The sequence below is a fragment of the Nelumbo nucifera genome, chromosome 5, assembly GCF_055504915.1.
Source record: "Nelumbo nucifera cultivar China Antique chromosome 5, China Antique-T2T, whole genome shotgun sequence".
NCBI classification, from domain to species: domain Eukaryota; kingdom Viridiplantae; phylum Streptophyta; class Magnoliopsida; order Proteales; family Nelumbonaceae; genus Nelumbo; species Nelumbo nucifera.
The window spans coordinates 73,878,205-73,902,024 of NC_142653.1; the positions used below are offsets into that span (position 1 = coordinate 73,878,205).

General features: G+C 38.1%; 1 protein-coding gene and 1 pseudogene across 2 annotated transcripts in view; both read right to left on the reverse strand.

The window, feature by feature from the left end:
- Nucleotides 1-3,546: 3,546 nt before the first annotated feature.
- Nucleotides 3,547-8,691, reverse strand: LOC104593979 (U-box domain-containing protein 8-like; annotated as a pseudogene).
- The window catches only part of LOC104593978 (Protein kinase superfamily protein), a 119,414-nt gene continuing 103,902 nt past the window's right edge, over nucleotides 8,309-23,820 (reverse strand). For both annotated transcript variants that reach the window (XM_088888480.1, XM_010254103.3), the window contains exon 8: nucleotides 8,309-9,018. In XM_088888480.1, the coding sequence (XP_088744606.1) occupies nucleotides 8,812-9,018 (207 nt within the window). In that variant the 3' untranslated portion in view covers nucleotides 8,309-8,811. The remainder of the gene's footprint in view (nucleotides 9,019-23,820) is intronic.

Below are 23,820 nucleotides of genomic sequence, written 5' to 3' on the forward strand. Positions count from 1 at the left end.
ATGGCCCAATTTATACCTTTATAAATAGATTCCTTATGTTAAGGGGATTTTCAAAGATGGGCAACATGGATGAAGAAGTTGAGAAATTTAGGAAATGGGAAAATATAAGGTGGCACCGAATCTTAAAAATAAATTTTGATGCCTCGAGAAAGGAAAATAGATATTTAGCAATTGGATGAATAGTTAGAGGCAAGTAGACAACTGAGGCAAGATAGTAAAAGAAATAAAGAAAAAGGGGCTGAAAAGAAGCGCAAGTTTGGTTGAAGAATAGCAGACTTAGGAATATTATAATTGAATTGGACAAAATCTAGAGTCCAACTATGTTGCATTTTAAATATTTTTTTCGATGTTAAAAGCAAATTTTAACCAATCACATTAAAGATGTAAAATAATTTATTTAATTTTCATTAGAAAAATCTATGGTATGGAAATTGCCATGACATAATTCAAACATAAATGAACCAATGATAGAGTGACACATCGCATTGACATCTTCAAAATGATTTTAAAATCTTTAAGCGTAAATTACTTAAACCTCTCCTGAATTTTTTTATAAATACTTGACCCTACCTTGACTTTTAACCTCTCCAAATACCTCCCCTGACTTTTGGGGGTAAATTCAAATGATGTGATTATTTTTCCACCAAAAAATGTTAAGAAAAAATAAATAAAATAAAAATAAAGCCCTCTTCCCCACCAGGCCAGAGAAAGAGGAGGAAAGGGATACTATAGTTCTGAACAAGAGAGAAAAGGGAGGGGAGAACTCTTCCCTATTTCTCTCTTTCACTAAACACCATCGTTCAAAGACCGTTAGACAAATCCCTAGACGATCTATGAGATTTATTCATGGGCCGGGCTTTGGGCCTGATTTTAGGGATGGCAATTGGGTGGGTTTGGGAAGAGTTCTGTAAATTCTAAACCCTATTTGCCTCCTTAAACCTCCCAACCCATACTTGCCTCAAAACCCGTAACAGGTTAGATTTTGAGAAACCAAACCCTTTCCGTACATGAAAATGCGAAACCCTCCCCAACCCTACCCTTCCCACATTCAAGGATAAGAGCAAGTTGGGTTTAGAACCCACATCTAATTCCCTATGTTTCTTCTTATATATAAGCAATAAATAAGTAAAATAACACAAACAAACAACAAAAATTTCAATTATTTGATTAAAACATGTAAAAAAAACATATAAACTATCAATTATGGTTCACATAAAATTCAAAAGATTATTAAATTTAACACCTAATACTAAAATTTATATGCTGTCCAACAATATACATCGGGGAGGGTCAGGTTTAGCCTAATACTGTATCCTACCTGTACCTGTGGATTGTACGTAGAATCCCAAAATTCATCCTGTTTCAAAACCCGTCCTTTAAACAAAAAAAAAAATCTAACTTTACACTATTTCCGGCTCGGACTTTGGGCCAAGGGCATTCAAATTTTAACAAAAGTAAAGCCCGATCCCGTCCCATGAAAAGGTCTAATCACTATACACGTTCATTATCAATGGAAACATCTTCCCATCAATGATAACATTGCTGCCGTTGTGAAACGCCAAACCGTTGGTTAATTTGCATTGACTGGTTTCACATTAATTTGTAAGGAGAAGTGAATTTTTGGTTGGTTCATTTTCCGTTGGTTAGTTTGAATTGACTGGTTTGACATTAATTAGCAGACTAACAGGAATGCTAGCAAAACAAATAAATTGCTAATTACCAAGCTGATAAACACAACAGTATTGGAGGGAAATGAATTGAAGATAAAGAGAAAAACTACGTGCCCCCATCCATGAAACTATGAAAGAAAGAAAAACAAAGTTAAATCAGATTCACATTGCGCTTTAAGTTCGATGAGTTGCATTGCTTTGAAACTAGACCTGGCAATTGGGTTGGGTGGATCAGGTTCGGGTTGGGTCAAGATTATTTTTTGAGTTAATTTCGGGACAGATTGAATTTTGGGTTGGATTGCCAAATGTTAGACCCTAACTCTAAATGTTTGGGTTAAGATTGACCCTTGGGTCAATTCGGGTCATCCCAAAAAGTAATTAAAATTTAAAAAATAAAGAATAAATACATGAAAAATGTCAAAATTAAAGGAATCAATCTTAAAATTTCAAATATAAAATAAAAAAAACTTGAACATTTAACAATTAAAAGAGTAAACAATAAGGAGTAAAGACTAAATAGTAAAAATTAAAGAGTGAAAACATCTAATAATGCATAACTAGTCCCAATTAGACCTAACAATCGGGTCAATGGGTTGACCCATGACCCAACCCAGTTTTTTCCAGGTTGGGTCGGATTGGGTCATTCTCAAATTCAGGTAGTTCAATATGAGACCCTAACCCTATTTTTTCAGGTTGGGTTGGATCGGATTCGCTGGTTGGATCAACTTTTTGCCAGGTCTATTTGAAACACAACACCGACTTTCTCACCATGTCTCATCATCTACTGTTTCTTGGATGAATTTAGGATGTTTTCTAGAGCTCTTATCCACCAGTGTTGCTTTAAGTAATTCTGAAATATAATACCAACACTGATGGCGTTTCTAGAGCTCTTATGCTTCCAAATACTGGGACAATCGTTTCGGTGATTGAGCCATGGGTTGAATGGTCCAACCGCTCAGTTAAACCTTTCAATTAATTCAGATAAAATATTGTAAAAAAAAGGGTAAATTATACAGACCCCCTGTACTATGGGGTCTGTGACAAAGACCCCGCACCTTTTTTTTGCAATAAAGACCCCCCTAAATTTTAGCTGTTAGACAAAGACCCCCTCTCTCAGTGTTCTGTCAGTTAACTTCAAAAAAGATTCTTATCTCACGGTTTAAAGCTTTCTAAATACCCAAATTACAATTTTCGTTAATTTATAAAATCATCTTACTTTTTTATATTGTTCATTGTCTTTCCTTGCTCACCTTTCTGGTTCGTCCATTCATTCCAATTGATTAATACAACGAATGTTGAGGTCCAAATGATTAATACACTCCGGTTCAATTTTGTGTGTGTTTGGATGGAGTGTAATTTTACGTCGATGATAGATGTAAAACCTCATTACTTTTAAAGTTTTACATCGATAATCAATGTAAAAACTACATCGATTTTATCAATGTAAAACTTAAACATCTTTTTACATCAATTTCAAGATACAACAGTCATATATATTTATGGTTCAGTGTAAAACGTCATCATTGTATTTTTTACACCGATGATGTTTTATGCCTCTTCCAAACACAGCCTAAGTTTCCCTTCGTTTTGGATTCCAGAGCAAACAGTTAATATTGACCATAATCCAAGTAGTCAAGCACTTGTGCAGCTCAGTTAGAATTAAGTTTTGTCTATCGTGTTCCAAGAAATAAAAACAACAGAACTCTTACATAACAGTTTCTTTGTCTTCAGTTTTTCTCTTTAATTTGTCTTCCTTTTCTTTTGTTTTCTTTAGAAAATAAGATAAGTTACAATTCAATGGAATACAGATTTTTTTCTTTCCTTGATTGGCAGTTCAGATGATCAAAAGAAAGATTTCTTATATGAACAACAAAAATAGAAACTTGATATGTTTATTGAGAATTTACAAGATACAGATAGGACTCAACCCCACTAAAATCTACTCTTTTCTTTTTTACACGACCATCCAATGGAGGAAGGCTAATGAATAGAACCAAACTCACCTCTACTGACGATAAAGAAGAATAGAGCATCAATGCTTCATCCCAAAATGAAAGATATCCTTCACTTCATCTTCTACAAAAAAACAAAAAATCCTTGCTAATTAAACAGACCCCAACTCAAATCAAACCTTGATGAATACCTATGTAGAGTCTGAATCAAAATCGAAGCATTTCTTCTAATCTTCTCATTCTCACCTTCCAGGAATCCAAAACAAATTTCTTCAGTATCCTCGCTCTTAGCCTCTCAACACATTCTTTGCTTTCAGTATCCATTCAACACTCTGACCAAAATCCAGACAGAACCATCAAACTTTTCAATTTCTTCTCTCCCTTCTCTACACTTGGCCAACAAGCTTAGAACCTCAACATCCCTTTCAACAAAGAACTGGCCATTTCAATCAAAATTGGCACCGACCCACATTCAACAGATCTCCTGTTGTTATTAGGGAAGGAACATAGGGCGTAAAGAGTCATCGCTGCTTCTTTCTTCCCCCTCCCGTTGCCATCCCAAAGGAGCAAAACAAGACCTCTAATTGTAAACAGGAAGGCACCGATGGTCCCCTCGGCGACCAAACCCGCGTTACTGTCATCATCCAAACTAAGGTTCAAGAGAAGTGAAAGCGCCAATTCTTGGATACCGGAATCCTCGGAGTCAACACAATTGAGAACAACAGAAACAACACCAGTCTCTATTAACTTCTGGTGTAAGGCGGGGTTCCGGTTGAGGTGAGAGTGGATATTAGGGTCTGGGGGTTTGGTTGAGACTGTAGTTTTGGAGGGGAAGAGAGGGTGAAATTAGAAATGAGGCTTCTGAGAGTGTGGTTGGGGATGGGCGAGGGTGCTGCGGGAGGGGTAGTTTGGTGATTGGGTAGGTCCGGTTGCCAATGTCCAACCACCCTTGAATGGAAGATCGGTCGAAGGTGTGTCTGCATGGGTTTCCAATGGAGGTATTTTAGGGTTGGTTAGGTTTCAAGAGAAAATGGAAAGAAAAAGAAGATAGAGAAAGTTTGGTAGGGGTATTTTGGTAATTTAACACTTTTCATTATCTGCCTTCCGACTGAACGGATATTTGTCACGAAAATAAAACTTCAAGGGGGTCTTTGTTACAAATTAAAGTATAGGGGCGGGTCCTTGTAATTTAGCCAAAAAAGAATTAAAGATAGATTTACATTTTTCCTTTCTTTTCTCCGATCTGGTCGATAACGGGGAAGAGTCAAATTCACCCTCTTTGTTTTTATTTTTTCCTTTATAAGGCTGCATTTGGCATTACTTATTTCAAGGACTTGTCTTCTTTTTCTGTTAAAATGCCCCTATAAACACTGATATTTTAACTACAAAAAGGAAATAAGTCCTTAAAATAAGGAATGCAAAATGCAACCTAACTGCTCATTAGAACTTATTTTTGGACAGGACCATACCAATAATCACTTATTTGTGTTTGAGAAAAGAAGCCTAAAATAAATGCTTATTATGAGCATAAGTACTTAGTTGAGAAACCCAAATTTTGGACTTATTTTTAAGTACTTATGCAATAAGTTCTTATTTTCTTTCTGACATTCCTGACCCACTGTGTCATTTTAAAGATACCTATACTATCCCTATTTAAATTAAATAAGTGTTTTTCACCAAATGCTCATAAGTGCTTCTTAGATGTTTTTCAAGATACCTGAAAGTCTCCACTCTTTGTTCTCTGAATTAAGTATCTTAATGGGGCGCACAAAAGGAAGGAGAGCAAAAATACAATAGGGGATCCCAAGACACTAATCCACTCGAGCAAATGCACAAAAGAGAAAGAGCTGAATTCGAATTGTGCTCAAAATAAAGTGGAGGTTGCTTTCCCTTCAAGACTTACTATTCTCAACTTTGTCTTTCAACATTGTGAGACAACAATATTTATAGGTATTCCCCAACGTTCCTTACCTCATTTTGAGGTGGGGAACACAACTAACCTATATATTAGGAGCAAAATCAGTTCAAGCTCTTTCGGATTGAGACAAGTGTCTCCTTGACAAAAGGATCTAACCACTTGGCCATCCAACCTACACCAAGCCAAATGAATTTCCATTGACTTAGTAAGAGCTGGAATTAGGATCCAAACAATATTGGTAGATCTAATAAAAGATTTTAAAGAAAATAATTAAATAAATTTCTTTTTATAGAAAATAAATAAATAGATAATAATTTAAGAAATGCATGATTGTGTGTGAAAGTGTTGCAAAGATATAACCATGAGATACATCTCCCATTAACATGTGGCTTGTCACATGGCCATTGCATACTCGAACATGTTGAGGATAAAATAAGGGCCTATGGCCACTCTACCATAAGTTTTTATACACTTATTCATTGATTTTCTGTTAGGTTCCTAATGCCAAATTAACAAAAGGGAGGTTAAGGTATTATTAACTCTATTTGGAGAGATTAAGGCCCTGTTTTCTTTTCAGTAAGTTACTTAATATCCAAGTAAATGCACTTACCCAGGTAAATGCCCTTACCCAGGTAACATTTTAGCCATAAAAATTCCATTACCAAAGGGACATTTTTGTCCCATCTAAGTGTTAGAAAATTTTCCAAGATGGAAAAGTTAATTTACCCACCTAGAAGATGAGTATATACCCAAGAAAATATACTTTCCCTAGCCCCTACATAAATCAGAAAAAAAACATGGGTTTCTTGGTAAAGGGGATTCACAATCCCATGAATCCCATTGACCAACTTTCCTCCCTCTCAAAATAGGAGAGGTTAAGTATTTATCAGAAATGTTAGGAGAGGTTTAAGTCAATCATTGAGTTTTTTTATTAGATCTACCAAAATAGGGAGAAAGAACATTTCTTGCTACCAGGCCTCTCTCATTTCTCTATGAGCCTCCTTGAGTTTTTTTTTTTTTTTTGAGATATTGGCACTACAAATCCCATTGCTTTCATAGATGTGTGTAGTGGTTATTATAGAGCAAGAAAAGAATAGTAGAAAGCTTGTTGTATTGTCTTTTTCAGCTCGCTATATTTCTATAACTGTAGTACAAAGAATTTCAGTAGTTAAACCAGATGATATAAAGGATTCAGGAGAATGTTAGAAATGTATTGTATGGTAGAAAAACTTCTAGCGAAAGACAGTATCTTGTAACCGGGACGAGATGGGATGGAGACAAGCATGCACATCTGAGCAATCTATCATGAGTGAATACACCAGTGTTCCATATGCATTGGGCTGTTCTGAGACCCACACCTTATGCATTGTTTTGTCTCCAACCAATCCAGGCTCCTTGCAATCAGACTTCCTAGCATACTGGTCATCTGACTTCGCAGTTACATTCTTGTTGATTTCATTCTGCAGTAGACATGAAGATACTACTTACAGTACAAGTGCATAGCGCTTTGAACAAGACTTGGAATTACACAGTATAATGAAAGCATACTTTTGGTTACACAACTTTATGAATTCTCATTTGAATAACTCTTTAATCCTGAATATTGTACAATCAATTAAAGACCCTCATTACTCCTATTAGATGATACAAAAATAGGAGGAGGTTTGAGACAATACATTTACAAAATCAATAAAAATTTCTGAGGGAGAATAGCTCAAAAAGAATGGATCTTATATCCTAGAATTTGAGTCTCTTTGGACCATTGGACATCTCAAAACATTTGGTTGCAAAGGTGCCCTTTAGCTTATTAAATCAAAGAAGAATAACCATCAGAATGCAATATGTAAAATTAACCATTTCATTAGCAGGTTGGAAATTGGATCAAGAGGACGGGTGTAAATTGATCTTACATAATATCAAACCAGCAAGGGAAAACATACTTTTGAAAGTATAAGTTAAAGTTTCACTATTGAAGTCAAGAACATATTTTCTGTATATTTATTTAAAAAAAGGAAAAATCTATGATGCCGTAAAGACATAATACTAGAAAGGCTTTGATCAATAAAAAAAATCCTTGCTCTTTTTTCAGATTTATGTGGGGATTAGGGAAAGTTTATTTTCCTAAGTATCAAATATCTTTTCCACTTGGGGGGAAGTTGCCAATACTTGAATGGGACAAAAATGACTATTTTAATAATAGATTTTTATGGCTAAAATGGTCATTGCCTTATTTACTTGAAAAATAAAAGAACATGGGTAAATGCACTTACCCGGATGAGTTTTTCTTGGGAAAGACTTACCCGGATAAGTGCATTTACCCAGGTAAGCAACTTACCGAAAATTGAACAGAGCATTGATGAAAACACACCTGATTGGTTATCACTTTTATGATGCTGGTTGATTGGTTATAAGTTTTTTGGGTATCATGTCTTTACTACATAATAGTGAAACCCATGTTTTTATATCAAACCCAACCATGGGCACCAATTTTCTTGAAATCACAGCGAAGGAAAACCACAAAAGAGTCGTACTAACGAAAGCTATATAAGAAAAGGTGATTGCGACTAGAATAGAATATAGACAATGTGGTAATGATCTTTTAGGCTGTGTTTGGTATGAAGGTAGGGAAAGGAAGGGAAAGGTAGGGGACCTATACAAAGTTCCCTTCAAACCAAAAACATCATTAAGGAATGTAAGAGCAAAAGGTCCACTATGAAGATATTGAGGGGAATAAAATAGGTTGTATTTAAATGTAAAAGAATATAATATAGAAAAGCATTTGGGACTGTTGCTTGTATTAAATATGTATAGACTTGGCCTAATAAATTCACTCCAATTTGGGAACATATAATTTTGAGGAGGTGAAATTGAACCACCAAACCTCTTCTGGGCTGTACAAAACAGACTCCCTGCCCTTCAAAATACAGGTAGAACTACAGAAGCCACTGAGGCCCTCTCTTGTACTGCTCAGAGAATTTTTGCTGCACAGATTGCCACCATAAATAATAGTCAGTGGTAGCTGATTCCATTTAATTCTGGATTACCAGCAGTTTTGAATGACCACAATTTGACAGATTAAAAGTCTTAGCAAGTCCTCAGATAAGGTATGACGTGGTAAATCCTGGATCATGTATAGATGAAGCTCCACCATATAGACATTATTCTTTTACTGATGGTGACAACAATAGCCAAACCACAAACATAGTATCTCCAACAAAGATGAGAGTGATGCTATGCCGTAACAGTGATGAAGCAACACAATTCTACAAAATCACCTGCCATTTGACCCATGGTGGAGAGGAGCTTCAGACCCACTATTTTCTCTGTAATTTTTCTTAGTCTTGGCCTTATCAACACGAGCTTTACGGACAGCCTGTTGGATTTGCCTCTCATGCTCTTCCAGCATTTCTTCAATGTTTCCTCCTGAAGGCAACAATGGTCCAGAGTAGTGGATTCTGTTCTTCTTGGGGACATAACCCTGGGTAACAACCAAATGAAAGTGTAAGAAATAACTTGGACTTTTAGATTCAGAAAGTAACTTCTAAGTGAATATCTGAAATGAAGTTTAATAAGTCTTTAGGTTGCAGTCTCTGAGCTAACAAAATGACCATAGCTGCTAAATCATGGGCTATTTTGTCATGCGTTCTTGAACTCAACAAATTCTTTTAAACAAGGTCTGGCTCCTTCCACATGATACCAAAATGGTAGATTGCCAACCCACACCTAGCACACTTGTCTTGACAAGAAAATTAACATTTTAATAGCAAGAGGACCATTTATTTATAATTGTATTCAATTAATCTGGTCATACTACTCACAAAGTAACAACTCAGATAATCACTTTTTGGCATCAAGTTTCAATTGAAACTGGAGATTTCAGGTCTACATTTCAAGCAGGGGTGATTGTTGATAATGAACATGTTAGAATTGTTAGAATTAGTTAAAAGGGGCACTATTGTCTTTTTCATGTTATTTTTCTTTCTTATGTCTGTTGTAACTTACCTAAGGGTATTGTGGTCATTTCAGCTTTAGTAGAATGCTAATACAACCTGGGTCGACAGTAAGGAGAGGAGATTAGATTTCTCCTTGCTAGTTGTTTAGGAATGGTAGAATACTGATATGTTTCATTCTATTGCCAATGGGCATATTTATACAGTAAGCTGCTGCAATAAATAGAAAGAAAAGAAAATAGAAAGAAGACAAAATAGAAAGAAGAGAAAATAGAAAGTACAAAAATAGAAAGAAAGAAATAGAAAGAAAAAACTTTCTAAATCAATCCTTCCACAATCCTAGGAATATATACAATTCTATTTTCAAATCTGAACCAGTAACCCCACGTTTTCCAACACTCCCCCTCAAGCTGGTGAATAGACTCCCCCTCAAGCTGGTGAATAGAGATCCTCCATTCCCAGCTTGGCTATAATTCTCCGAAAGTCTGTACTATTGAGCCCTTTAGTAAGTACATCGGCCAGTTGTCCTTTTGTAGACACATAGGGAGTGCAAATCAACTTGTTGTCCAGTTTCTCTTTTATAAAGTGTCAGTCAATTTCGATGTGCTTCATCCTGTCATGTTGAACAGGATTGTGAGCAATATTGATGTCTGACTTGTTGTCACAATATAGTTTCATAGGCTCTTCTCGTGGAATCTTCAGGTCTTCTAAAATTATCTTCAACCAGAGTAATTCACACACTCCTTGTGCCATAGCCCTGAATTCTGCCTCTGCACTTGACCGAGCCACTACATTTTGCTTCTTACTCCTCCAAGTGACTAAGTTTTCTCCTAAGAACGTACAGTAACCAGAAGTGGACCGTCTATCTACTGGAGATCCTGCATAATTGGCATCTTTATATGCTTCAAGAGTCAGTCCTCCATTTCTTCTGAATAAAATTTCTTTTCCTGGATTGGCTTTCAAATAGTGTAGAATTCGATGAGCAGCCTGCAGATGAACTTCTTTAGGATTATGCATAAACTGACTTATTACACTTACAGCATATGCAATATCCGGTCGTGTATGTGCAAGATAAATGAGTTTTCCAACTAGTCTTTGGAATATCTCCTTGTCTACACTTGCATTCTCGTGGGCTTCTCTAAGTTTATGATTGGGATCTATAGACGTGGAAGCTGGTTTACATGCCATATTTCCTGTTTCTCTCAAAAGATCAACAACATACTTTTGTTGAGAGATAAAGATGCCTTGTTTAGAATGTGCAACTTCAATTCCGAGAAAATACTTTAGTCTCCCCAAGTCTTTTATCTCAAATTCTCTGGCAAGGCAGTTTTTCAATGCTTCCTTCCCCTTTTTATCATTCCCAATAATGATTATATCATCCACATAGACTAATAGTGCAGTAACTCCCCCTGAGGCTGTGTGTTTGATAAACAATGTGTGGTCACCTTGACTTTGCTTGTAACCTGTACTCAGCATTACCTTTGTAAACCTTCCAAACCATGCTCTCGGAGATTGTTTGAGACCGTATAGTGCTTTCTTCAACCGACAAACCTTGTTCCCTTATGCCTTCTCCAAAACCCGGTGGAATGTCCATGTATATCTCCTCTTCTAAATCACCATGGAGAAACGCATTTTTTACATCAAACTATTGCAAATCCCAATTATAGTTAGCAGCCAACGACAGTAACACCCTTACTGTATTCATTTTAGCTACTGGGGCAAAAGTCCTGATAATCTACCCCATAAGTCTGTATATATCCCTTGGCTACCAGGCGTGCTTTGTACCTTTCTAATGACCTATCAGATTTGTACTTAATTGTGAACACCCATTTACAACCTACCGTCTTCTTGTTTCTTGGTAGATCCACAACTTCCCATGTGTTGTTGTTTTCTAATGCCTCCATTTCCACTCTCATGGCTTTTCTCCACTCCTTATTAAAAAGTGCCCCGGCTAGAGTATTAGGAATTGGAATGGTGTTAAGGCTGGCTAGAAAACTTTTATGGGATTTAGAGAATCTTTGGAATGATACATATTTGGCTAAAGGGTACAATGGGCGTTTGGTACATTCTCTGGTTCCTTTTCTCAGTGCAATAGGTAGGTCATACTCATACTCAGACTGTGAAGGTGTAGGTTCAGGATCTAAACATCCCTCAGTTCTAGTATTAGGAGTTGAATCTTGGACTTGCACAGGTTGAGGATCTGGATTTTTCCTCCTAGAGTAAACCTGCATATATCTCACATTATCATGCACATCATTTGTGGGGTTAACAGTGTCTAAATTTGGTTCAATGGTCGGGTTGTTTGACTCTTGTTGAGACTCGGGAATGTGGGGCTCAGAGGAATGTGACTCAGAGGGATGTGATTCTTGACAATTGAATGTCTGTGGGGAGGGTAAAACATTTAGGGAGAGTAGATCCGAGGCCCTATCTTCCGTTAATGAGGGCTCCCCCTGGAGATAAGGTTGAGTGAAAAAAAATTTTCCTTCCTCAAATGTGACATCGATGGAGGTGTAGAATTTTCTGGTGGCTGGATGATAACATTTATAACCTTTCTGAGTTGGGGAATATCCCAAGAAGACACACCTGATTGCTCGTGGGTCTAATTTTCCCTTATTATGGACATGAACAAAGGCAGTGCAGCCAAAAATTCTTGGTGTGAGATTATTTGAGGCTCGAATATCAGGGTAAAATTGAGAAAGGACTTGTATTGGGCTTCGGTTGTCAAGAACTTTAGATGGTAGTCTATTTATGGTGTAGGCAGCAGTAAGGACAGCTTCCCCCCAATATTGTTTTGGCACCTGATTTTGAAAGAGAAAGGCTCGGGTGGTTTGCAAAAGATGGCCATTTTTTCTCTCAGCTACCCCATTTTGTTGGGGAGTGTTAACACAGGAGGATTCATGCACAATGCCTTCTTTCTGAAAAAATGGGGACAACTTCTGATTAAAATAATCTGTAGCATTATCAGATCGAAACCTTTTAATTCTCACACCAAACTGAGTTTGGACCATGTTATGAAAGTTGGGAAGAATCGTACCCACATCAGATTTAGACTTAAGAAGAAAAATCCATGTGACCCAAGTGCAATCATCAATAAAGGTGACGAACCATCTGGAATCAGTAATATTGGGAATTTGAGAATCAATAAAGGTGACGAACCATCTGGAACCAGTAATGTTGGGAATTTGAGAAGGGCCCCATATATCCGAATGAATCAAATAAAAAGGAGTTGAAGATCTTTTATTGCTGATTGGGAAAGAAACCCTTTTGTACTTAGCAAGTTCACAAACATCACAATGAAAGGTTTCAACATCAAATACAAGGAAGGAAGCATTGTTTTTAAAATAGGAAATGAAGGATGACCAAAACGGAAATGATGACGCCAAATTAAATCTTTATTGGAGGTAGATAAGAATGACTCGTGTGTGACATGCATAATAGTGTGAGATGATTTGCTGGTTGCTTCAAGGTAGTAGAGTCCATCTCTTTCCTTAGCAAGCAAGTTCAATCTTCTTCCCCGAAACCTGGTCCTGAAATACACAATAAGAAGGGAAGAACACAACATTGCAGTTCACATCCTGTTCACGGCACTGTTTATGTCTCAACTTTTTGCAGTGTTGTGTAAATTGGTGGTGTTCTTCTAAAAGCCCTCTATTCAGCAGTTTGAAGAGGGCAGCCTTGTGATGTCTTGAGTTGTGAGGTAGGTGCTCCTCAATGTATAGTGATTTTTAGTGGTTTGTGGTGTGGTAACACCTTGTGGTAAGTGTATAATCTTTCCCAAGTGTTTCCACAGTAAAGGGCTGATGTTTTTTGGTGTTTTTCCTAAAGAAAAAGGTGTTACAGTAGTTGCATACCAGCTTTTTGACAGTTTGCCTAAGTGACAAATTAGTGATCTCTTCTCATTCATGGCTTCATCAAATAGTAGCACTAAACCTACAGTAGTTGTGCAATCAGATTTCATGACTTCTCAATTAACTACAATGAAACTTAATGGTACTAATTATATCCCATGGGCCAAGTCGATTGACAAATATCTCATTGCAAGAGGCAAGTTGAAGTACATCAAGGAGGGTCCATTGAAAAGTGAATCAGAAGGGTACAATTAATGGGTACAAGAGAATGCCCAAATTATGACATCCCTTTGGAATAGTATGGAGAATCACATTAGTATGAACATTATGTTTCTAGACACGACCAAGGAGATTTGGGATATGCCAAGCAATTGTATTCTGGACAATACAATGTCACAAGAATTTAGTAGTTATACCAAGATTATTTTTCTCTTCAACAAAGTGATAAAAGTGTTGAAGAATACTATGCTTCTCTTAAAAGTTGAAGGAATGAGCTCAATGTTTATCAACCCCTATCCACTGATTTGAAGACTTAACAAGAACAAAGAGAACATCTAGATGTGGCAAGATTTTTATCTGGGTTGAGGTCTGAATTTGAACCAGTGATCTTCCATCCTTGTCTGAGGTTTTCTCCTACATAAGGAGAGCCTCAAATCCACATAGTGATCATCCCCCACCTTCAGAGAGATCAGCCATGATGGTTACCAGAGGAGGTTTTCTTAGTAGAAATATGCGTGGTAGAGGTGGAGGTAACATGAGGGGTTTTGGTCGTGGGCCTAGAGGTGCATGATGAGGTGGTAGAGAGGTTAGTGGTGCAAGAGGTGGTGGTGGTCGTAGTGGTAGTGGCCGTGGTTCAGCTCGTGAGTCTCACATTGTGGACGAGAAGGTCACACAATCAAATTTGTTGATCTTTATGGCCCTCCATCTTCCCGAGCTAACCATGCAATGGTGGAAGGTGACTTTGGGAGTCTTAGTGTAACTGAAGATTCTCCTACTTCCAATGTTTTTAAGGATAAAGACAATCTAAATCTCACGTGAGGAGTATGAAAAGTTTTCCTAGTCTGCCTTTTCTAGTTCTGCCACTACTACACCTGTGAAGTCAAGTACTACTTGCCCAACACAAGATAATAGTTGGATGTAAATGACTGTTTATAATAAAATATAATGCTGATGGGATCAGTAAGAGATACAAGGCTAGACTAGTTGCTAAAGGTTATACTTAGGCTTATGGAGTTCACCATGAGGAAAATTTTCTCTAATGGTCAAAATGGCTTCTACTAGGGTGCTGATGTTTATTGCTGCTACTAAATGTGGCCACTAAATCAGTTTGGTGTTGAGAATGCACTCTTGAATGATAATTTGCATGAATAAGCATATATGGTGTTACCTCCTTGCTTTTAAAGAAATTTGAGAAGAATAAAGTGTATTGGATTAAGAAGTCATTCTATGGACTTAAGTTGTCCTCTTGTACCAGGTTTGATCACTACAGATGTGCCTTTAAAAGGTTGGCTTCATTCAATATCAATCTAATATATATTGTTCATCAAGAGAGATTAATTGGTGATGGCTCTTGTCCATGTTGATGATATTGTGGTATCAAGTTTGAAATTAAAGATCTGGGGGAATGATAATTGTAGGAAATAGAAATTTCATAATCTGGACATGATATATTAGTAGCCTAGAAGATCTTTTTTTTGGTTGAGTAATAAGAGAGAAAATATGTTCTTAATTGATTAAAGGATACAAGAAAGTTAGGGTGAAAACAATGGATACTCATATTCCTATTAATGCAAAAAATACATATATAAAATTAGTGTCATAGATAGTGATTTGCTTGAGGATCGTATGTACAAGAAACTCCTTGTACCTTCAATTGACAAAGCCAAAAATTTCAAATGCAGTTAGTGTAGTTAGCTAATATATGCATGTGCCTCAAACTACATATCTAGCAACAACATAAAAGATTCTTGTTTATTTGAAAGGATATTCTAGGAAGAGAATTATTATTCTTGTTATAGTCATATTAAGATAGAAACTCTTCACAAATGCAGACTAAACCAGTTTATTTCGTGATAGGATAGACTTCAGGACAATGTGATTTCCTAGGTGAAAAACCAATCAACAGCTTGCAGATATATTTACTAAAGGCATTCCAAGGTCAAAGTTGGGAAATATTCTAGGCAAGCTAGGCATGATCTCCACCTATGCTCAGTTTGAGGAGTGCTGAAAGATTCTATTTTTCAGTTCTTTTAGTTTGAAGGAGTCAAATCATTATATATTTCTTAGAAGGGCTAAGGAGTTGGTTTTTATTTTGTTTGGGGTTGTTTTTAGTCATGTATGCTGCTATTATAAAGAGACACATGACCAGGGGTAAACTGGTCATTTTCTGATGCTGTAAAGTAATATAAATAATGTAAAGGGGATCACACCTCATACTTCTGGCTCTTCTCCCAAATCAGTAATCGCCTCTCTTCCTCCTACTTTCTCTACTAAATCAGTACACATGTTCTTAAAATACTAATCAATCAGATAAGTCACTTAAATATTTTCATAAACTTAATCTAATTTGAACAGCCACTGTATTTTATCCACTATAAAGCTCATACAAGTGATTGAAGTGCATTTTATTTGATAGGAAGATTAAAGTGCTTAATTTTCACACACTATTTCAGTAAATGATAATTGCTCAAGGAAACATTTGGAAACCATGTGAAATAGATCTACTTAGCACAACCAAGGTTTAAAATGTCAACGCCGGTCATCCAAATATAAGAAATGTTTGCTGAAGTACAGCAGTAGAAGAGGAAGAAGAGAAGAGAAGAGAGGAGAAGTTAGAGAATGGGTGGCAATACTATCTCAGCCGGCCCTAGAAGCTATTATATATATTTACAATAAGAAGTTACAGAAATAGACTAAAATGCCCCTGATTAGTGATGGGACACCTAGACATAATGAAGAAAAATAAAACAGGTTTAGGCCCAATAACTAAAGGTCCATAACAGACTAAAGAACTTAAACATAAAAGATAAACTAAGCCCACCAACATTTTAATCACTCGAACCAACACTCCCCCTCAAGCTAAGCATGGATGTCAGTCATGTTTAGCTTGCCACTTAAGCCTAGGAACTTCATTGAAGATAGTCCTTTTGCCAAAACATCATCAACCTGCATCTCAAAGGGAGTATAAGGAATGCAAAGTGCACCTAGGACAATTCTCTCTCTTACAAAGTGTCGATCAATCTCAATATGCTTAGTCCTATCATGTTGTACTGGGTTATTTGCAATGTTGATAGTAGCCTTGTTGTCACAATACAGCTTGAGAGGACCATAAACCTTCACCCCGAACTCACCAAGGAGAGTCCTAAGCCATAACAGTTCTACAACACCATGTGCCATAGCCTGAGGAATCTTTGGAGAGTTCATGAATTGGTTGACAACATGTACTGCATAAGATATATCAGGACGAGTAAGAGATAGATATATCAATTTTCCCACCAGCTTTTGGTATCTTTCTTTATTAGGGTAGTCCTCTGCAACCAATTCCTAGAGACAATGATTCTGCTTTATTGGAGTATCTGATGGTCTACTCCCCATCATACTTATCTCCTCTAGAAGATCAAGAACATACTTCCTTTGGCATATATAAATGCCTTCTTGTGACCTTGCAACTTCAATTCCAAGGAAGTATCTCAGATGGCCTAAATCTTTGGTCTCAAATTCAGATGCCAAAAACTCTAATCTTTTTATCTCTTCCGGATCATCTCCTATAATCACCATATCATCCACACAGACTATAAGTGTTGTAAGCCTGCTATCCTCTTTCCTTATGAACAAGGTATGATCTGCACCACTCAGAGTGTATCCCACTTTCTTCATGGCCCCACAGAGCCTTTCAAACCAAACTCGAGGGGATTGCTTAAGTCCATATAATGCTTTCCTTAGCCTACATGCCTTCCCATCAAAATCATAACCAGGTGGAGGATCCATGAATACCTCCTTGTTAATGTCGACTGTGTAGGGGTATTTTGGTCTTTATATTTATGTGTAAAGCTGCTGATGTGTAATGTTTTATTAGTGGTTGTGTCCCATACTTAAGTAGGGGCAAAGGAGTTTTTTTGTTTTTGAATAGAAACATATAAATTAAATCTGGTCGATTAGAGAGGTGATTAATCTCGTTTGAACCAGAATTCTTCTTCTTCTCTATTCTCCTCTCTTCTCCTCCTACTTCTCCTTCTAGTCTTTCTATTACTTCTCCAGTCCTTATTCTAATATAATTCAAGTGCAGATTAGATTATAATATGGTATAAGAGCAATTGTGACAAAATCGAATCTGCCCAGAATTCTGATTTTCACGCATCCAGCCTAGGGTTTTTTAATTTTTTTCTTCGTCATTAGTTGGAGATAAGCAAAGGGGCTGAAAAGGAGTGATCACCCTCTTCCCTTGGAGGCTTCTATGCCTTCGGTCAGCAAGTTTGTGGGTGTTTGTAGTGGCTTGTAGGACCCCTAATCGTTGAAGAGAAGGGGTGATTCGAGTGATGCAGTGGAGTGTCGAGTGCAGCTTGATTTTCTGGTGATTAGGTAAGTGATTTTGTGTAGTTTTTTCAGTGTGGATCAAATGGTTGATGAGTTCCAAGTCGTGTGGTAAAAATTCAGGTTGTCATGTCTTAGGGTTTTATGCAGATTTCAATGTGGTTCGAAGGGTGAGTGAATTTCGAGTAGAGTGGTGAGTTTTCAGGTAGTCGTGTAGCAGGGTTGTGGTGTGGAGAGTGAAGAATTCAGCAACAAGTGGTGCTGAGTACAGTGTGGTATAGTGTGCAGTGTGGTAAGAGGTGAAGTAGGAAGAATTTCTTTTTTCTTTTACATTCATGGGAGACAACAGTGAATGTAAAACTAGTATGATGGTTCCCACCGACTACCTGAATGTTCAGATGACTTCTATCAAGTTGAATGGAGAAAACTATGTGCCTTGGGCGAAATCTATAGAAGTCTTTCTTCATGCAAAGAAGAAAGTGAAACATATAAGGGAAGGAAAACCCTCTACTGAGTCTCATGAGTATGGTGATTGGGAACAAGAAGATGCACAAATAATAACTTGGTTAGGGAATAGTATGGAACCCAAGATTAGTATGAATTTCATGTTTCTTGATACAACCAAGGAAGTTTGGGACCATGCTAAGAAGCTATATTTGGGACAAAACAACACAACTAGAGTATATCAGCTTTAGGAGGAATACTTTAATCTGCAATGGGGAAATCAGAGTCTTGAGGAGTACTATGTTAGCATGAGAAACCTTCACAATGAGATAAATGTGTATCACCCCCTCACCTCTGATGTTAAAATTCAGCAATGACAGAGAGAACAACTAGATGTGACCAGATTTTTGGTAGGACTGAAATCTAAATATAAACCAGTACGAGCACATATACTAGGAGGATCAGCTCTTCCTTCCTTAGAAGAGGTGTTTGCTTGGCTTCGGAGGATCTCTATTGGATCTATCGAGAATTCTAGTATCTTTGATAGGTCAGCCTTTGCAGTATCAAGAGACTGTGGTGGAGATTGGGCAGCTCAATATGGCCGTAGTGGTAGCAGTGGACCGGTGTATGGTCGTAGTGGTGGTGGACCTATGTATAGTCGTGGTGGTGGACGTATTGGAGGTCGAGATTCAGGGGGAGTTTGTGGTAGAGGATACAGTTTTGGTCCAAGAGGATGTACACACTATGGTATGGACGGACATACCATCAATTATTGTTATGATTTGCATGGTCCACCTTCAACTTGGGCAAATCATGCAATGACCAGTGATAGTAGTTCCAGATAGGAGAGTCATCTAGATGATCAGATGTCCTCTATATCCACAGATGTCCCCGGGAAGGAGATGATGAGTGTTCCACGTGATGAGTATGAGAGGTTTGTTCAGGCCACATTTCAACAAAATACAACCACTCTTGCACAGTCAGGTATGGCTTGTCTGGCATCCAAACCCAATCCCTAGATTATTGACTCTAGAGCCTCCAATCACATGACTGGAACTCTAGGTGTGTTTTCCTCCCTCTTTCAGTGCCCAACATCACACTCTGTTACCCTTGCTAATGGTTCCACATCCTCCATTTGTGCTGTTGGTAATGTTAACATAGACCCTTTATCTTTATCCTTAGTTTTGTATATCCCCAAATTTCCTTTTAACCTTATGTCTGTTAGTAAGTTGACAAAGTCTCTTAATTGCTCTACCACTTTTTACCCTTCGTGTGTTTTTCAAAATCTCAAGACAGGGATGAAGATTGGTGGAGGGCATGAAATTGGTGGACTGTATTACCTTGATGGTGGTGGAAGTGCGTCAACAACTCTTCAAACATCTCTTTCTCCTCTCCAGTGGCACTATCGATTTGGTCATCCATCACTTAGAGTTTTAAAGTCTCTTGTTCTGTCGTTGAGTCATCTTTCTGTTTTGGATTATGAGTCATGTCTGTTGGGGAAACATCATCATGTTCCTTTAGTCCTAGGGTTGACAATCGTATGTCGAGTCCTTTTTCTTTAATTCATTTAGATGTTTGGGGTCCAAATAAAGTAATATCATACAATGGTTATAGACACTTTGTTATTTTTGTTGATGATAAGGATAATGTGGCTTTACCTAATGAAAGAAAGGAGTGAATTGTTTACCATTTTTAAAAAATTTTATGCTGAAATTCGCAACCAATTTGGTCTACACATTAAAATTCTCCATTCCGATAATGGTCGTGAATACTTTTATACACCATTTCAAGAGTATTTGGATCAACATGACATTATCCATCAAACTTCATGTACCTACAACCCACAACAAAATGGGGTAGATGAGAGAAAGAACCGTCACCTTTTGGAAACTCCTCGGTCCCTTATGCACCATATGAATATACCCAAACCCTTTTGGAGTCATGTTGTACTTACATCTTGTTTTCTGAATAACCGAATGCCCATGTCCATCTTTGAAGGTCACTCTCTTTTTACCACTTTGTTTTCTACATTGTCTCCGTTTCCCATTTCATCTCGGGTTTTTGGGTGTGTCTGCTTTGTTCATAATCTAGGACTGGGAAGGGACAAGTTAGATGCATGATCTATTAAGTGTATCTTCCTTGGCTATTCCCAGACCTAGAAAGAGTATAACTATTATAATCCTAGCTCTCGACATGCCTTTGTGTGCGCTGATGTTACTTTCTTTGAGTCCACTCCGTTTTTCTTGGGATCAGGTGATGTTTCTTCTTCCTCATCACCTCCACCTCTTCCAGTTCCAATTGTAGATCCCATTCCACTTGTTCCAGCTGTGACCAAGTCTTTGCCTCCGATGCCACCTCCTGTTGAACGGCCACCTATTCATCAAGTGTATACACATTGCCAACATGTACCGGCTCCTCCTCTAGCTCCATCACCGTCGATAGTGTTAGACAGTCTTTGTATGCCCTTAGCTTCAATCAGAATGATGTACTTTTGACATTTATTGTAAATGAATAAAGTGCATATTTGATTCATGTACTTGTGGTTTGTTTCTGTGTTATACCGTTAAACTAGACACTTAATGAGACTTGTGTTAGTTTAGAATGTTCACAACCGGTGGGTCGGTCTAGGGAGACCTATCCTGATAAGGCTGACACTGATGTGCCACCAAATTGGTTGGGGTGGCCTGTCTCAGCCGCCAGGGTGAGACCCAAGGCACATGCAGTGTAGGATTACTTGAATCTTTGAACCGAACCAGATTTCCAGTATTGCCCTGGACCTTGGAAATTAATGGGCAAAACTGGAAAGTTACACCTAACCCCTAGACTCGATTATGATACTGCACTAGGTGTCGGATTGGGCTGTCTTTGATGTACCAATCAGTGAGATCCTTAGCGGGGGTCAAAACCTGGGTATGTTGGGACAGTTTGAGAATTCATCTGAGTGGGTGATTATAGTGACAGGATCAGCCCCTTTGTTGGACAAAGGTAATGATCGGGGATGCACTCTCTCTGATGGAAACCAAGACTGCCGATAGTCGATTTCAATCGTTGAGATTTGTTTTGCAAAATATATTTTATATGAGATATAAAAGTATATATTACGGTTTCTAAAATGTTTGCAAAAGGTTTTAATTCCCGGGATCCATATAAGCAAAGAGTGCAACATTGTTCCTTGCAGCCGAGGGAGAGGTCCTCTCTTGTCGGGCAGTGTTTGATCATTATGGGCTGAGAGTTTAAGTGTAAGGCCACTGAGGGTAATGCCTTATGGGCTAATCTTGCATCTGCCCACAGTCCCTGGGTTTTTATAAGGTGGCTTGGCCCAGGGACCACTTAATGTAAGTGTTGGGCCCAATAGAAGCCCATGTGATGGGTTTCAGGGGGTGCACTGTCCACAACAGTGTATTCGTCCATGCCTTGTAACAAAGGCTGGGCCGAACCCATGTGGCTGATGTGTAGATCAATGCTTGGGTCCCACGCCATACAAAGAAGCCCAATTGGGCAGCAGTTTGGAAGCAGTTTTTGAGCACATAGACTTATTGGGCCTGAAGCCCATTTCGAACTGGCCTAATTTGATTAGTTAAATAGATGGGGTGGATCTGGGATTAAATCAGTAGATAGGATAGGGCCCTGCCTTATCCACTCAGAGAGACCAGATCTGAATTCAGATCTGAAAACCTCCTGATAAGATCAGGAGAAGGCTGATCTAATCTGCAAATAAGATAAGGGTCTTCTCCTTATCACTTGAAGAGAGTCCAGATTCAGATAATGATCTGAATTAGGAAACTCCTGATAGGATCAGGAGTTGATCTCTTTAAGCCTATAAAAGCAGGAGGGGGCGAACCATCCAGATCATCCAAGAAATTCTAGAGATACCAGATCTCGAATTACAGAGAGAAGAATACACAGTGTGACTGCGCCTTCTCCCTGTGATCCCTTCCTGCCGCCGCCATACTGCCAGTTCGTTCTCCAACATTGTAGGAGTGATAAAGATTGGATCTTGACATTAGTCTTTGCTGAAAGGCTGATAGGAAGTTGTGCTCACTGCCTCCATTGGATTCTTGCTGAAGAATTCGGTTCGTGGGACGAACTTTGCTGATTCTGCTCCTCCATCCACTGTGTCATCTTCAGTGGGAGCAGTCTTTGGTGATCTTCTTTGGGCGTGAACACCTCCATTGAGAGATATTATTTCTTTGTATCAGGTATATCCCTCTCCTACTGTTTCGTTTCAAATCTGGTTCGGTTTATGGTTCAAGATTGATCCTTGAAAAATATGATTTTTCTAAAAAAGGGAATACGATTCCCAGTTGAAGGGAGAGAAATTTTTGAAATTCGCCCACCCTATTCCGCAGCTTTTGGGCATCCATGTGATGGATCTCACATCTCTTCAGACAGATCCGACAGTTGTTCCCACACCAGCTCCAACCCCAGTTTCTGAACTTGATCTTCCCATTGCCTTGTAGAAAGGTAAACATAGTTGCACTCTTCATCCTATTCCTAATTATGTTTCTCTCACTCACCTTTCTACTTCCCATCGCTAGTTTATCTCCTTGTTATCCTCTATTGTTGTACCCACGGATGTCGAGGAAGCCCTAGCCTCTCCAAGGTGGCACCATGCAATGGAAGAAAAACTCTCTGCCTTAACTCATAATCATATGTGGGACCTCACCACACTTCCCTTGGTAAGCAGGCTGTCGATTGTAAGTGGGTATACACTGTTAAGTATTTAACTGATGGTAGTGTAGAGCGGTTAAAACCTAAACTGGTTGTCAAAGGGTATTCCCAAACATATGGTATTGACTACACGGAGACCTTCTCTCCTGTTGCTAAGATTGGTTTAGTTCATAATGTGATATCTCTAGCTTCTATGTATGATTGGCGTCTCTTTCAGCTTGACATCAAGAATGCTTTCTTACATGGTGATCTACTTGAGGAAGTCTATATGGAGCAACCACCGGGGTTTGTTGCTCAGGGGAGGATGGTAACGTGTGCAGACCAAAGAAGGCCATTTATGGACTTAAACAGTCTCCCCATGCGTGGTTTGGTAGGTTCAGTGAGGTGGTAAAGAAATTTGGTATGAAACAGTGTCAGGTTGATCACTCAGTCTTTAATCATGACTCTCAGGCTAGAAAAATCTTATTGGTGGTATATGTAGATGATATTGTCATTACTGGGAGTGATAGATTGCGAATTGATAGGTTAAAGATCTTTCTACAGGAACACTTTCAGACAAAGGACCTTGGTAAACTAAAGTACTTCTTGGGGATAGAAGTAGCAAGGTCTAAGCATGGTATTAATTTGTGTTAGAGGAAATATGTTCTTGATTTATTGGAAGAAACTGGATTATTAGTTGTTAAACAAGCTAAAACATCTATGGAATAAAATACTAAGCTGAGCAGTGATATGGGTGAAGAGTTTGAAGATCTTGGAAGGTACAGGCAGTTGGTGGGTGAACTAAACTACCTAACCATTACTCGGCCAGATATTTCATTTGCAGTTAGTGTGGTGAGT